This window comes from Neovison vison, chromosome 11, assembly GCF_020171115.1.
Source record: "Neovison vison isolate M4711 chromosome 11, ASM_NN_V1, whole genome shotgun sequence".
Lineage (NCBI taxonomy): Eukaryota > Metazoa > Chordata > Mammalia > Carnivora > Mustelidae > Neogale > Neogale vison.
Genome location: NC_058101.1, coordinates 66,914,123 through 66,929,731, shown reverse-complemented (window position 1 = coordinate 66,929,731; position 15,609 = coordinate 66,914,123). Strand labels below are relative to the sequence as shown.

The following is a 15,609-nucleotide window of genomic DNA, read 5'->3' as shown; positions in this document are numbered from 1 at the left end:
GTGTGGTGAGTGTTTGTGTGGTATGTGTGTGGCAGGTGTGTGTAGGTGTGTGGTGTGTGTGTCTGTGTGTATGGGTGCTCGGGCAGTGGATGGGAGTCAAAGGAAACAAGGTAGCCCCATGTTGATAGCCCAGAAGCTGTGGGATTGCTACTTGGGAGCTCATTATAGCCCCATCTCCACTTCTGTGATTTTGGACATTCTTTCCTAGTGGGAAGGTAAGTGATGTGTAAATAATATTTTAATAACTAAGCATGAAAGTGTATGAATTCTATGCAATATCTTTTCTTATATTCTTAAACTTTTAAAAGAAAGAGGAATCAGTTTAGTTTTGAACATTGTGGCCTTGTGCAAGGACTGAAGGACCCAGGGAGACCCTGGCTGACCCAACATGCTATGATCACCTGTGGGCAGCAGGCAGAGCGTGACCCCCTCCTCCCCTGTCCAGTCCACTAGCCCCTTGAGACTCTTCACCGGTGGGGCTGATCCTGGAGAAACGGGGTTTGTTTGCTGGTGGTAGTGGTGATGGTGGCGGCCTAAGAGGTGGCAGGTGTGTAGAAACCTTTTTCCACTTTTTTAAAAACTAGGTTTGTGCCTGTCAAGTGCGAGCTACAGGAAAGATGTATGCATGTAAGAAGCTAGAGAAAAAAAGAATAAAGAGGAGGAAAGGTGAAGCCATGGCTCTCAATGAAAAGAGAATCCTAGAAAAAGTGCATAGCAGATTTGTAGTGAGTATCTGGGTTTAGTCCTTGCTGGGGATGGTGCGGTGAGGACCACTTTCCTGGGCACCCCTGCTACTGGGCCCACCGACACTGCCTCCACGCCAGCAGGGGTGTGGGCTGGGCTGCCTGGGCTGGTGGTGGGGATGGAGACCGGGGACAGTCTGGTTGTGCTGGTGGCCTCTTCCCTATCCATTTCTTACTGAACACAAACACAAAACAGTGGGGCCTGGTCTGTGGGCTTTTCCTTACACCCCGCATCAGGCTGTTACCAGTCAGGGCCTCCCCTCTCCCAGGAGGCAGTGCTCAGCCTGGGCTGTGGGATCACTGCTTCTGGAGCCTGAAGGCACTGTCCTGAGTCCTTGTCTCGGCAAGGCCACAGTCTGACACCAGCCCAATGTACTGCTCACTTTCGGCTAGGGTTCCCCAAACGTATGGAGTGTCAAGTCCCACCTTCTCCGTGTCAGGCAGGGGTCAGACAAGCGGGGCTGGGGTGAAACCGGGACTCTCCCATGCCCTGTGCTGTGCATGAGGTGCTATGATGTTCATCCCCAAACTTAGCTACTGTCCCCCACTTCGTGTCTCCTGGAGCATCTGTGGCAACAGGCAGGTCTGTGTGAAGGGGGAGAGGGAAAGAAAACTTAGGAAAGGACTTGTGGTGTCATGCTTACTTCCTCCAAATCACTTCTGTCTTAGAACTGAGGTTTGCTGCTTTGTACTGGGAGACAGACTTTGCACAGAGTGGCCCGCACTGCCGTCCTCTACATTTCCCTGTGGGGGTGACAGGTCTCTCCTCGTGCATTCCACGAAAATCTTTAATACAACTGGCTCGTCATGGAGTTCTTTCCAATATGTTTGTGTAACTACCTTGAAAAACAGAAATCCATAATCTACCTTTGTTAAAGGGACATAATACCAGTGGCTTATTCTGTTTAAAGGAAATATTTTTGTTTCTGTATTCTTGGCCTGTCCCAAGAAACCTGGAAATATTTTCCTTCATCCTTTTTTCCCCTAAATGGGGAAAAATTAACAATATCTTGTTAATTTCAAGTGTACATTGTAGTGATTCCATATTTTTATGCATTTTGAAATGATCCCTGTGATAAGTCTAGTTACCATCTATCACCACTCTGTTATTCCAGTATTATCAACTATATTTCCTATGTTGTACATTACATCTCCCTGACTTATTTGTTTTATAACTAGAAGTCTGTACCTCTGTTTTTTAAAGTTTGCTTACTTATTTAAGTAATCTCTACACGCAACATGGGGCTTGAACTCATGAGCCTGAGATCGAGTTGCATGCTCTTGTGAATGAGCCAGCCAGGCGCCCTGAGGTTTGTACCTCTTAATCGCTTCCGCTTCCTTTCTGTCCCCCAGCCCCTCCTGCTCTGTTAATCAACAGTTCGTTCTCTGTGCCAGAGTCTGTTTCTGTTTTGTTTATTAGTTTGTTTTGTTTTTAAGATTCCGCATATGAGTGAAAGTATATGGCATTTGTCTTTCTCTGGCTGACTTATTGCACTTAGTGGGCATCATAGCCACTGCGTTTGTCCACGTTTTGGAAGTGGCAAGATTTCAGCCTTCTTTATGGCTGAGTCATATCACATTGTATGTATGGACCACATCTTCTGTATCTTTTCATTTGTGGGTGGGCATTGAAGTTGCTCCCGTGTCTTGGCTGTTGTAAATAAGGCTGCGATGAACCTAGGAGTGCAGATACCTCTCTGGATCGGTGTTTTCATTTTCTTTGGATAAACACCTAGAGGTATAATTCCTGGATCATATGGTATTTCTGTTTTTTCTTTTTTTAAAGATTTTATTGATTTGTGAGAGAGAGGCAGATAGTGACAGAGATAGCGAGAGACAGCACAAACAGGGAGGAGAGGGAGAAGCACACTTCCCACTGAGCAGGGAGCCTGATGTGGGGCTCAGTCCCAGGAGCGTGGGATCATGACCTGAGCTGAAAGCAGATGCTTAACCAACTGAGCACCTGAGGCGCCCCTTGTTTTTCTTTTCTGAGCAACTTCCACACTGGTTTCCATGGTGGCTACACCAACTTACATTTCCTCAACAGTGTACAAGGGTTCCTTTTCCTGCACATCCTTACCCACACTTGTTATTTCTTGTTTTTTTTTTTTTTAAAGATTTTATTTATTTATTTGACAGAGAGAAATCACAAGTAGATGGAGAGGCAGGCAGAGAGAGAGAGAGGAAAGCAGGCTCCCTGCTGAGCAGAGAGCCCGATGCGGGACTTGATCCCAGGACCCTGAGATCATGACCTGAGCCGAAGGCAGCGGCTTAACCCACTGAGCCACCCAGGCGCCCCTATTTCTTGTTTTTTTGATGCTAGCCATTCTGACATGCATGAAGTGAAATCTCATGGTGGTTTTGATTTGCCTTTCCCTAATGGTTAGTGATGTTGAGAGTCTTTTCATGTGCCTGTTGACCATCGGTGTGTCTTCTTTAGAAAAACATCTGTTTGAATACTCTGCCCATTTTCCCATCAGGTTATTTTTCATGTTAATTTATGTAAGTTTTTAAAAATGTATTTTTAATATTATCCCCTTATCTGATATGTGATTTGCAAATTCTTCCATTCGGTGGGTAGCCTTTTCGTTTTATGGGTGGTTTCCCTCACTGTGCGGAAGCTTCTTAGTTTGTTGTAATCCCATTTATTTCAGCTTTTGTTGTTCTTGCCTCAGTAGACTGTGTCCCCCACCCCAAATATTGCTAAGACTGATGCCAAAGCACTTACTTCCTATGGTTTCTTCTAGGAGTTTTATGGTTTTACTTGTTATGTTCAAGTCTTTAATACATTTTGAATTAATTCTTGTGTGTAGTAAAAGGTAGTGGTCCCGTTTCCTTCTTCTGCATGTGGCTGTCCAGTTTTCCCAACACAATTTATTGAATATACTCTCTTTCCCCCGTTGTATGTTCTTGCCTCCTTTGTCATATATTAATGGACTATATATATGCATTTATTATTGGGCTCTCTATTCTATTCCACTGATCTGTGTGGTTGTTTTTATACCAATACCATACTATTTTCATTACAGCTTGGTAATACAGTTTGAGATGGGGGGCACGATGCCTCCAGCTTTGGTCTTTTTTCTGCAGATTGCTTTGGCTCTTCAGAGTCGTGTTATTTTATACAAATTTTAGGATTATTTGTTCTAGTTCTGTGAAAAATGCTATTGGTATTTTGATAGGAATTATACTGAATCTGTAGATTACTTTGGGTAATATGGGCATTTTAACAATATTAATTCTTCCAATCTGTGATGATGGTGTATCTTACCGTTTTTTTATGTTGTCTTCAATTTCTTTTATCAGTCTCTTACAGTTTTCAAAGTATAGGTCTTTAACCTCCTTGGTTAAATTTATTCCTATGTATTTTATTACTTTGATACAATTGTAAATTGGATTCTTTTCTTTTTTTTAAAGATAAGTTTATTTATTTGAGAGAGGGAGTGTGCACATGTGAGTGGGGAGAGGGACAGAGGGAGAGAATCTCAAGCAGACTCCCCACTGAGTGTAGAGCCTGATGTGGGGCTTGATCCCACAACCCATGAGATCATGACTTGAACCAAAATCAAGAGTCGGATGCTTAACTGACTGAGCCACCCTGGTGCCCCTGGGATTGTTTTCTTAATTTCTATTTCTGACTGCTTGTTATTAGTGTATAGAAACACAACCTGCTTCTGTATGTTAATTTTGTATCCTGTGACTTTACTGAAATTATTAATTAGTTCTCAGATCTCTTTGGTGGAGTCTTTTGGGTTTTCTATATATAACATCATGTCATCTGCAAATAATTTTACTTCTTCCTTTCAATTTAGATGCCTTTTATTTCTTTTTCTTGCCTAAATGTTATGGCTAGGACTTTCAATACTATGTTGAGTAAAAGTGTCAAGAGTGGGCATCCCTGTCTTATTCCTTATCTTAGAGGAAAAGCTTATAGCTTTTCACCATTCAGGATAATGTTAGCTGTGGGTTTGTCATATATGACCTTTATTATGTTAAAGTATGTTCTTTCTATACCCACTTTATTGAGAGTTTTTATCATAAATAGGTACTGAATTTTGTCATAAATTTTTTCTGGATCTATTAAGATGACCATATGATTTTCATCTTTCATTTTGTTAATATGGTGTACCACCTTGATCTGTTTGTGGATGTTAAACCATCCTTGCATCCCTGGAATAAATCCCACTTGATCCTTTTAATATATTTTTGAATTGGATTTAGTAATATTTTGTTGAGGATTTTTACATCTATGTTCACCAGGGATACTGGCCTGTAATTTTCTTTTTTTTGTAGTGTCTTCATCTGGTTTCAGTATCAGGGTGATTCTGGCTTTGTAAAATGAATTTGGAAGCCTTCCTTCCTCTTTCAATTTTTTTTAGTATAGTTTGAAAGGATAGGTACTAACTCTTCTTTAAATGTTTGGTAGGGGGGCGCCTGGGTGGCTCAGTGGGTTAAGCCTCTGCCTTCCGCTCAGGTCATGATCTCAGGGTCCTGGGATAGAGCCTGCCTGCATCAGGCTCTCTGCTCAACAGGGAGCCTGCTTCCCCACCTCTCTCTGCCTACTTGTAATCTCTCTCTCTCTCTGTCAAATACATAAATAAAATCATAAAAAAAAATAAATGTTTAGTATGTGGTCCTGGGGTTTTGTTTCTTAGGAGTTTTTAAATTACTGCTTTAGTTTCATTACTGGTAATTGGTATGCTCATATTTTCTGTTTTTATGTGATTTGGTCATAGAAGATTGGGTTTCTAGGAACTTACCCATTTCTTCTAGGTTGTCCAGTATGTTGGTGTGTAATTGTTCATACTGATCTTTTATGATTCTTTGTATTTCTGTGGTGTCACTTGTAAATTCTCTTTCATTTCTAATTTTTAAAAGAATTATATATTTATTATTGATGAATCTAATTAGAAGTTTATTGATTTTATTTATTTTTTCAAAGAACCAGGCTTTAGTTTAATTGATCTTTTCTATTGTTTTTAATCTCTATTTCATTTATATCCACTCTGATCTTTATTATTTCCTCCTTCTACTAACTTTGGGCTTTGTTCTTATTCTAGTTCCTTTAGATATAAACTGAGATTGTTTATTTGGCATTTTTCTTACTTCTTGGGGAAGGCCTGTGTTGTTATGATCTTCTCTCTTAGAGCTGCTTTTGCTGTGTCCCATAGGTTTTGAAAAGTTGATTTCCATTTTAATTGTCTGAATGTAGTTTTTGATTACCTCTGTGAGTTTTCCTTCATCCTTGATTATATTTTTTTTCCTCTCTGTTTACAGTTGATCAATGGGTCATGACCTGAACCTCTGTCAACCTCCTTCCCACAGCCCACCCTGGCTTGCCCACAACATGGTTATGCACAGGGACAGGTCAACACTTTTTATATAATTTATTGTGTATCTAGCCAAGTTATTAGATACTATACTAGCCACAAATACTTAGAAAATTAAAACTTGTAATTGATACCATTTACAATAGCATCAAGAAACATCATAATCTAGGCAAAAATATATTAAAAATGTGCAAAACTTCTACACTGTGATCTAAAATGCCATTACGAGAAATTAAAGAAGATGAAATAAATGGAAGGATACCAGGTTTATGGATTAGGAGATAAAATGTATGAAGATATTTGTTTTCGGGGCACCTGGGTGGCTCAGTGGGTTAAAGCCTTTGCCTTTGGCTCAGGTCATGATCCCAGGGTTCTGGGATCGAGCCCCGCATCGGGCTCTCTGCTCGGCAGGGAGCCTGCTTCCTCCTCCCTCTCTCTCTGCCAGCCTCTCTGCCTACTTGTGATCTCTATCTGTCAAATAAAATAAATAAAATCTTAAAAAAAAGATATTTGTTTTCCCAAATTGATAAATAGATTAAATGGATTAAATGCAGCCCCAATCAAAATCCCAGCAGGATGTGTGTGTGTGTGTATGTGTGTGTGTGTGTGTGTATGTGTAAATTGACCTACAAACCAACAGAACAGTGGGCAAAAAACTTGGACAGGTATTTCACACAAGTAGTTCCAAATGAATAAATATATGAAAAAGTATGACAAGTGTTTCCTGTATTTGTATATACAGAGAAATGCACATTGAAACCACAATAAGAGACAACTATTCCTTCAGCAGCATTGACTGACAACATGAAATGCTGGAAGGATGTGCAGGGGCAAGACCTCTCTTGCACTGTGGGGGAGGGGGTATTAATTTTAATTTAACTTGTATGCTGAACGTGGGTGTTCTAGAAGTGTGGAACATAAGTGCTCAACAACTAGAGCATACCTTTGATGAATCATGATCCCAAGTGTCTTTGTGAAGTTTTGCCATCTACCCACTTAGCTATAGAAAGTTCTCTCCTCTCAATATAGAACTCTGTAAGATCTTGGACAGCTAAAATGTCCAAGAAGCCCCAGATGCATGGAATGCATTTCGGTGAAGCATATGGGATTCGGGTGTTGTCGTGATAAACCTAACATGGAGTGTGTGAATAATGTTCGCAAATAGAGGAAATCACCAAGGAATGAGCAGGTGTCTGTGCTTTGTTTTTTATTATGCTGTTGTCTTTAGGTTAGTTTGTGCTACACTTACGAAACCAGAGATTTCTTGTGCTTGGTGCTAACCATTATGAATGGAGGGGACTTGAAGTTTCACATCCACAACTTGGGCAAGCCTGGCTTTGAGGAGGAGAGAGCTATTTTCTATGCCGCCGAGCTGTGCTGTGGTTTGGAGGATTTGCAGAGGGAAAGAATTGTGTACAGGTAAGAACAGCATGAACTCCTGGGGCCTGGGAGACTGTTCATCCTGAGCCTTAGGCTCCCACCGGGCTCCCTCCAGCCACCCAGGTGCCTGGGCAGGAGGGCTGTGGTGGAGCCCTTGGTGGCCATACATAGGGTCTGGTCACTCCCACCATTGGGAATATGGTCAATCAGCAGTGGACCTTGGTTTTCATTTTAGTTCTCTTTGATCTCTAGTAGGTCGGTTTTATTTGTTAAGTTGATCAAATATAGGCAGTGTTAACTCATGTAAGCATGAGAAGAGCCCATTTCTAAATTAGTTCTATTTAGGACTCCGGGCTCTGTTCCAGCAAAATAGTGTAACAATTAAATGTCTCAAAATAATACTTTATTTTAATATTTTGCATCTTAGAATTCACTAAAGAAAACTTAATAGGTAGAATTAAATTAGTATGATCAAATATTTAATTATAGGGAAAGCAGTCCCTCCAGTTACCCTTTGGGTTTGGAGCTCCTGAGCTCTGACACCCTTCTCGACCCTTCCCTGTGTAGCTCTGTCCCTTCACCTCTGTAAGGACATCTACTTTCGGGTGTGGACCATTGCCTATGACCATTTCTGACCCTGCCATTTCCCCTACATTCCAAGGGGTCTGTGTATCCCCTGCCATCCAGTTGCGGATGTGTATCCCCATCCAGTTGTTCACCAAATCAGACCTGGATGTTTCCCTACATCCAGGCTTTGGGGTCACTGGCTTAGTTCATCTCTTCCTCAGGTTACCTGGCAGGCAGACAGTTGAATGGTCTCGCTGATGCCAGTCTTGCCCCGGTTCCTGCTCTGTGCAACCGATGACAGGCCTTCCTGTGGTGTGGATCCCATCCTGTCATAGCATCCCTAGCTTGGAGCCCTGTGGGCCTGGCTCTCCTGACCCCGTATGGTGCCACCCCCTCTGGTTTCTCCAGCTGGGTGTCCTGCACCCCAAATGGGGGCTGTCTGCTTTTGTGATGTACTCGTACTTCTTGAGTGTCCTCACATCTTCATACCCTTGCACGTGTGGCTTGTTGGTTGAAGGCCTTTCTTCTCTGCAGCCCCTCCGCCTGCATTCAGAGAAAGTGTAGCTCATCCCTAAGTTCCCCACCCTTGAGAACGGGGGTGTGTGCTCCCCGGGGGCATCCTCAGAGCACCTGTGTTGGGAAAAGCATCTCAGCTGCAAGCATCTCAGGAGCCCTTTCTTGGATCCCTATTCTCACGAACTCTTGGCTCTGTCTCACGTTGCCTGGAGGCACCTTAGGATCTCTTCAAGGCCTAATCACAGGCCTGGCCATGAGGCTGGGCAGTGCCTCTGAGGTGGTGCACCAGGGGCAGACTGCTGCCTTGGGAGCCATTCCCGTGGACACAGGCCATGTCACCACACTCACAGGGAGAGACGGGTGGCCCACAAAGCAGGGAGCAGGCCTGGAGGAGCTTGATTCCTCTTTCACTCCGGGAGCTCCTGAGAGTTCAGTGCAGTTCAGTGCAGGTAAGCCCTTCTGCTTGCTTCCGGTGAAGACGTGCATCAGACCTCGTTTCATTGCTCGTGGCCTTACTCTGCTTCACACGCACTGCCTCTTTTACAGATGGAAGGTTTGTCACAACCCTGTGCTGAGCAGGTCCTGTCTGTGCTGCTTTTCCAGCCGCGTGGGCTCCCCTATTGTCTGCATCACGTGTCGGTCTTTCCTGCAGTGTTTCAAGCCGTTTCATTATTATACTTTTGACCGTGATCTCTGATCTCCGATGTTACTGTCCTTTTTGTCTGGGGGCGCGACACGCAGCGTCCTTGTCTGGGGGCACCACACGCAGCGCTCACTGCCACACACAGTGGACGTAATCAGTGCGTGTTGTGCGTGTTCTCACTGCTTCACCCACCAGCTGTTTCCCTCTTTCTCCTCCTCGGACCTCCCTGTTCCCTGAGACGCAGCAATATGGCAGTTAGGCCAAACAATGACCTGTAATGGCCTCTAAGTGCTCAAGTGAAAAGAGTCACACATAGCTCACTTGAAATGAAAAGCTAGAAATGATTAAGCTTAGTGAGGAAGGGATGTCTGAAGCCGAGATAGGCCGAAAGGTAGGCCTCTTGTGCCAAACAGCCACATTACAAATATTAAGGAAAAGTTCTTGAAGGAAGTTAAGAGCGCTACTCCAGGGACCACATGAATGGTAAGAAAGCCAAACAGCCTCATTGCTGATAGGGAGAAAATTTGGGTAGTCTGGATAGGAGATCAGACCTGCCCCAGTATTCCCTTAAGCCAAAGCCTAATCCAGAGCAAGGCCCTGACTCTCAAGTCCAGGAAGGCTGAGGGAGGTGAGGAAGCCACAGAAGAAAATTCTGCAGCTAGCAGAGTGGGTTCATGAGTTTTAAGGAGACACAGAGGGGCTGGGGGGAGCAGCACAAGCTGATGGAGAAGCTGCAGCAAGTTCTGCCGGAGATCCAGCTTGGATCGCCCATGGAGGTGGCTCCTAAACAGTGGATTCTCCATGTAGACACAACAGCCTTATCTGGGGAGAAGATTCCATTCTTGGATTGTCCTTGCCCGAGGACAAGTCCATCTGGCTTCAGAGGTTCAAGGGACAGGCTGGCTTCCCATTAGGGGCTAATGCAGCTGGTGACTTTCAGCTGAAGCTGGTGCTCCTTTACTATTCTGGAAATTCTTAGGACCCATAAGAATTGTGTTACCTCTCCTCTGCCCGTGCTCTATCCATGGAACATCACAGCCTGGACGGCAGCGTATCTGTTCACAGTGAGGTTTACCAAACGTCTCAAGCCCACTGTTGAGACCTACTGCTCAGAAGAAAAGGTTCCTTTTGAAATATGACTGCTCGTTGAAGTTGTACCCAGTCACCCAAGAGCTCTGGTGACATACGGCGAGATGAGTGCCGTTTCCCTGCCTGCGAACACTGTGTCCGTTCTGCAGCCCACGGAGCAAGGAATAATTTTGACTTTGAAGTCTTATCATCTAAGAGACACATTTTGCAAGACAGTTAATGCCATGGATGGTGATTCCTCCACTCGATCTGGGTGGGGTACATTGAGAATCTTCTGGGAAGGATTCACCATGCCAGATGCCAATAAGAAAATGTTCCCATGGCTCAATGTCAATACTAACAGGAGTTTGGAATAAGTGAACTCCGGCCCTGGTGAGGACATTGAGGAGTTCAAGACCAAGTGGAGGAAGTCACTGCAGATGTGGTAGAAACAGCCAGAGAGCCAGAAGTGGAGCCTGGAGAGGTGAGCGACCTGCTGCCCTCGCAGGATAACACTTGCACGGGTGAGGATGTGCTTCCATGGAGGAGCAAGGAAGGTGATTTCTTGAGCTGGAGTCTGCTCCTGGTGACGATGCTGTGGAGATGGTTGAAATCTGACAAGGACTTAGAACATTGCATGACCTTAGTTGATAAGGTGGCAGGGCTTGAGAGGACTGGCTCCAGTTTGGAGAGGAGTTCTTCTGTGGGTGAAATGCTACCAGATACCGCTTGCTGCAGAGAAATCATTTGGGAAAGGAAGAGTCCATCAGTGCAACAAATTTATTCTCTTGTTTTAAGAAACTGCCGTAGACACCCCAACCTTCAGCAACCCCCACTGTGATCACTCAGCCGCTGTCAGCATCGAGGTAAGACCCTCCAGCAGCAAAAGATTACAGCTTGCTGAAAGCTCAGATGATGGTTGGCAGTAAAGCATTTTTTAATTAAGGCATTCATTGTTTTGGGGTCACCTGATGGCTCAGTCGGTTTAGCGTCTGTCTTTGGCTTGGGTCATGATCTCAGGGTCCTGGGATCTAGCTCCACATCTGGCTCCCTGCTCAGCGGGGAATCTGCTTCTCCCTCTTCTTCTTCCCTTCCCCATGCTCCTGCTCTTTCTCGCTCTCTCTCACACTCTTTCTCTCTCAAATAAATAAATAAATTTTTAAAAAGGTATTCATTGTTTTGTTAGACATAATGCTACTGTACACTTAATGGGTCTCAGTGTAGGGCAATCATAACTTTAATATGCACTGGGAAACCAAAAAATTCGTTTTACTTATTTTTTTTTTGTGATAGTCACTGAATTTTGACTGTCTAGACCAAATCCCTGTATCTCTAAGGTGTGCCTCATTACCGGATTGGTTAGAAGATTTTCTTTTCCCCTAGCCTTTCACCTTGGGCTCCCGCTTGCCCTCAGACAGAGCAGGGGAAAGGCATGGGCTGGCCAGCACTTAGTGGGAACTTAGTGCATGTCCACAGCACCCACCAGTAGGAGGCGCCTGCCATTTGTTAAATGGATGACCCGTGGCTTTCAGCCTCTAATGATGCGTCCCCTCACTTAGGGGCCTGTGAAGCACCACTTTCATTCTTTGAAATTATTTCTTGTAGTCAGAAGTTGCCTCTTGACAACCTTTATCAGACCAGGTACCAGAAAGATGACCTTTCTTTTTGCAGACGGATGGTACAAATAAGAATGCTCTATCATCTCAGCACTCTGAGGTCAGAGAGGAGGCACTCAGGCCTGGCTTTGAGCCACCTGTAGGGTACAGCATGTTCCTAGTCAGAAGAAGAGCCCAGGGGCCTCGTACCCTCATCTGTGGGAGCTGCTCCAGGTGTGCCAGGCCTCACAGGCTTGCAGAATTCTTTCTAGTATAAATGATTTAAACTGGACCCAGGCCTGATCAGGGAAGGCTTTCGGGAGGACCTGGGACTCACCTGGCAGCTTGGCTAGATGGCTAAGATCAGAGCAGAGGGTAAAGGGATCATTCTTTTGGGGGAGATGTGCGCCACGAGTGCCTACTGGAGAAAGTGAGTAGAGGAGTCTACCTAAACCAGAGTGGTCATAAAGACAGGAGGATGGGGTGCCTGGGTGGCTCAGTGGGTTAAAGCCTTTGCCTTCGGCTCAGGTCATGATTCTGGTGTCCTGGGATCAAGCCCTGCATCGGGCTCTCTGCTTGGCGGGGAGCCTGCTTCCCTTCCTTTCTCTCTGCCTACATGTGATCTCTGTCTGTCAAATAAATAAATTTAAAGATTTTTTTAAAAAAGGAGGAAGGAAGAAGCAAACTTGTTGGCTTTCTGTTGCCCACCAGGCCCTAGGCTGTGCCCTTCACATCTGTTATTTATTTGGAGAACATGTTAAAATAGTTGCTAAAATGCCGTAGCATCCTAGAGGCCCTCCCCTTTTTTTCCAGATACGATTTTCCTGGAGCATTTCATCTTTTTTTGGTCTGTCATCCTCTACTGTTTGTTCAGATAAAATGCCTGAAACAACATCACGACGAACCACAGAAGAAGTGTGCTAGGCTCAGGGCAGTGTGGGTACAGCCCTTCCAGGAGGGCAGGTGAACAGCAGGGAGGTGGCATCCAACGGTGTTGAGTGGCCCAGGTGTGTGGTTTTGGGGTATAGTAGTTTGTGTCATACCTTTAGATACATCTTCTTGTAACATGGCTTTGTGTAAATTGTTTGGTGAGAAAAAGTGAGGGAAAGAAATCAAGTGTGCATATAGAGAGAGCCTTGAGAGATCATAGTTTTCGTGCAACCATATATCTAAGAAGTGAGCTGTTTGATTCAAACAAACAATACATAAAGACACGGGTGTGGGCATGCATTTCCAATCCAGCTGGGTATTTTCCCTTCCAGCATCTTTTCATGACATTTTGCCCGTTCATTATGCGAAAGTTGGAAGGGGACTCTTGCCTTTGGGGTTTTACATGTCCTTTAAAAATTAACCGAGGAAGGAGGCCCCTGGGAGGCTCAGTCGTTAGGCGTCTGCCTTCGGCTCAGGTCATGATCCCAGGGTCCTGGGTTTGAGCCCCACAGTGGGCTCCCTGCTCATCAGAAAGCCTGCTTCTCCTTCTCCTACTCCCCCTGCTTCACCGCCCCCCCATGTGTAAAATGAATAAACAAATAAAAATCTTTTAAAAAATTAACAGGAACATAGTTTCTGTAAAATCAGATCAACTGAAATGCTTTTCGTTAGGGACAGACCCTGTGAGTGCCCTAACACCATTTGAATATTAACATGCGGGAATGACTAATTCCTTATTAAATAGCACTTGAGTCTATGGACAGTGTGGTTGATCCTTGAACAGATGGAGATTAGAGCATCAACCCAGTCGAAAATCCACATGTAACTTTTGACTCCTCCAAAATTTTGCTACTCATAGTCTGCTGTTGCCTGGAAAGCTCACTGATGACATGCAGCTGATCACATTATTCTGTGTGTTCTGTGGACTCTGCCCTATGCTCTTACCATAAAGCAAGCTAGTGAGAAGGAAATGTTAGTTAGAAAATTGTAAGGAAAAGAGCATGCATCACAGCACTGGGACTGTAAGAAAACCCACACGTAGGGGGACCTAAGCCGTCCAAACCCATGTAGTTCAAAGGCCAGCTACAGTTTCTTTTCACGTAAAAGCTTTTCCCAAGACTGGCCTGCAGCATCAGGAAAGTCTGGCCCAGCAGCGGCTGGCTTTGGAGACCAACCTTCTCTCTGTTCTTCAGTCGCTCTGGGGATGGCATATTTTGCTTGCCATTGTTTGGATAGTGAAGTGTCTTTTAAATTATAAGAATTATATATTTTTTAAGATTATTTATTTATTTATTTGACAGACAGAGATCACAAGTAGGCAGAGAGGCAGGCAGAGAGAGAGGAGGAAGCAGGCTCCCTGCTGAGCAGAGAGCCCGATGTGGGGCTCGATCCCAGGACTCTGGGATCATGACCTGAGCCGAAGGCAGAGACTTAACCCACTGAGCCACCCAGGCACCCCAACTGGTATGTAGAATCTTTAAAAAAAAAAAATAAAATAAAGTCAAACTCGTGGAAACAGAAAAATCACTAAGCGCTGGGGGGTGGGGGATAGGAAGAGGTTGGCAAAATGGCACAAACTTTCAGCTATAAGATGAGTAGCTATAGATATAATGTAAAATATGAAAGCAGAGTTGGTAACACTATACTGAAGAATTGAAATTTGCTAAGGGACTGAGACTTAAAGGTTCTCACACCAAAAAATGTGAGGTGGTGGGTGTGTTCATTAACTGGTGTGGGAGAATCCTTTCACAATTTTAAGGGGAAATAAAATTCTCAATTTCATTGCATTTTCTAGCAATTACAGAAAGAGTACAAAACCACCTAAAACCGACAATAAATGAGTGAGGGGCCAGAGATGCCTGTGTTAGCTGTTTCTCAGTGCCCTCGCCTGTCATGTTCCAGAAGGGTCAGCCTCCAGGCTCCCTCCTAACCATGGCCATGTTGTCTTGGGCACGTTCATCTTTGAAGGGCTCACACTGGGGAAGAGGGGCATCATTTCTCTGTCTCTGTACATCGACCTTTCTGCACATCCCATACAAGTAGAATCAGCATGTGGCCTTTTGGTTCTGGCTTTTGTCCACTAACATAATGTTTCTCTGGTTCATGCATGTGTTAGCATTTATCAGTACCTGATTCTTTTTTATATTGGAATAATCCCATTGCCCTTTTGCCAATCAATGGGTATTTCAGAGTGGTTCCACTTTTTGGCTGTTATAGAGAATGCTGCTGTGAACATTGGCGTATGAAGTTTCGTTTGGACGTATGTTTTCCGTGCTCTTGGGTAGATACCGACAAGTGGAATTTCTCAAGAGCATGGAAAATTCATGTTTACCTTTTTAAGACCGTTTCAAGCTCTCTGCCAAAGAGGCTGCACCATTTTACATTCCTTCCAGGGCTCCAACCCCTCACATCGTCTCCAACACTTGTTAGTATCTCCCCGTTTAATGCTAGCCCACCCCAGTGACCGTGAAGTGACCGCTCATGGTGGGTTTTGTGTTGTTTTGTTTTGCTTCTTGGTAGTTTTGATTTGCATTTCCCTGATGACTGATGATATAGAACATCTTTTCATATGCTTATTGGCCATCTTTACATATTCGTGGTTAAATGTCTATTCCAATACTGTATCCACTTTCAGTTTGGATTATTTTGTCTCATCAGGATTAAATGGCAAACGTTTTTGTATATTCTGGACACATGTCCTTTACCAGATGTAAAATTTGCAAGTGCTTTCTTCCAGTCTGTGGCTTGTCTTTCCATGTTCTTAATGTGTAATTGCAGAAGTTTTTAATTTTAGTGAGGTTCAATTGATCAGGGTTTTGTTGTTGATTATGCTTTTG

At 44.2% G+C, this 15,609-nt stretch overlaps 1 protein-coding gene across 1 annotated transcript in view; it reads left to right on the top strand.

Annotated features, from left to right (window-relative positions):
- Window positions 1-15,609, top strand: part of GRK4 (G protein-coupled receptor kinase 4) — a 97,038-nt gene that overhangs the window by 54,963 nt on the left and 26,466 nt on the right. The window contains exons 8-9 of the mRNA XM_044267888.1: window positions 585-725; window positions 7,302-7,492. Coding sequence (XP_044123823.1) covers window positions 585-725; window positions 7,302-7,492 — 332 coding nt within the window. The remainder of the gene's footprint in view (window positions 1-584; window positions 726-7,301; window positions 7,493-15,609) is intronic.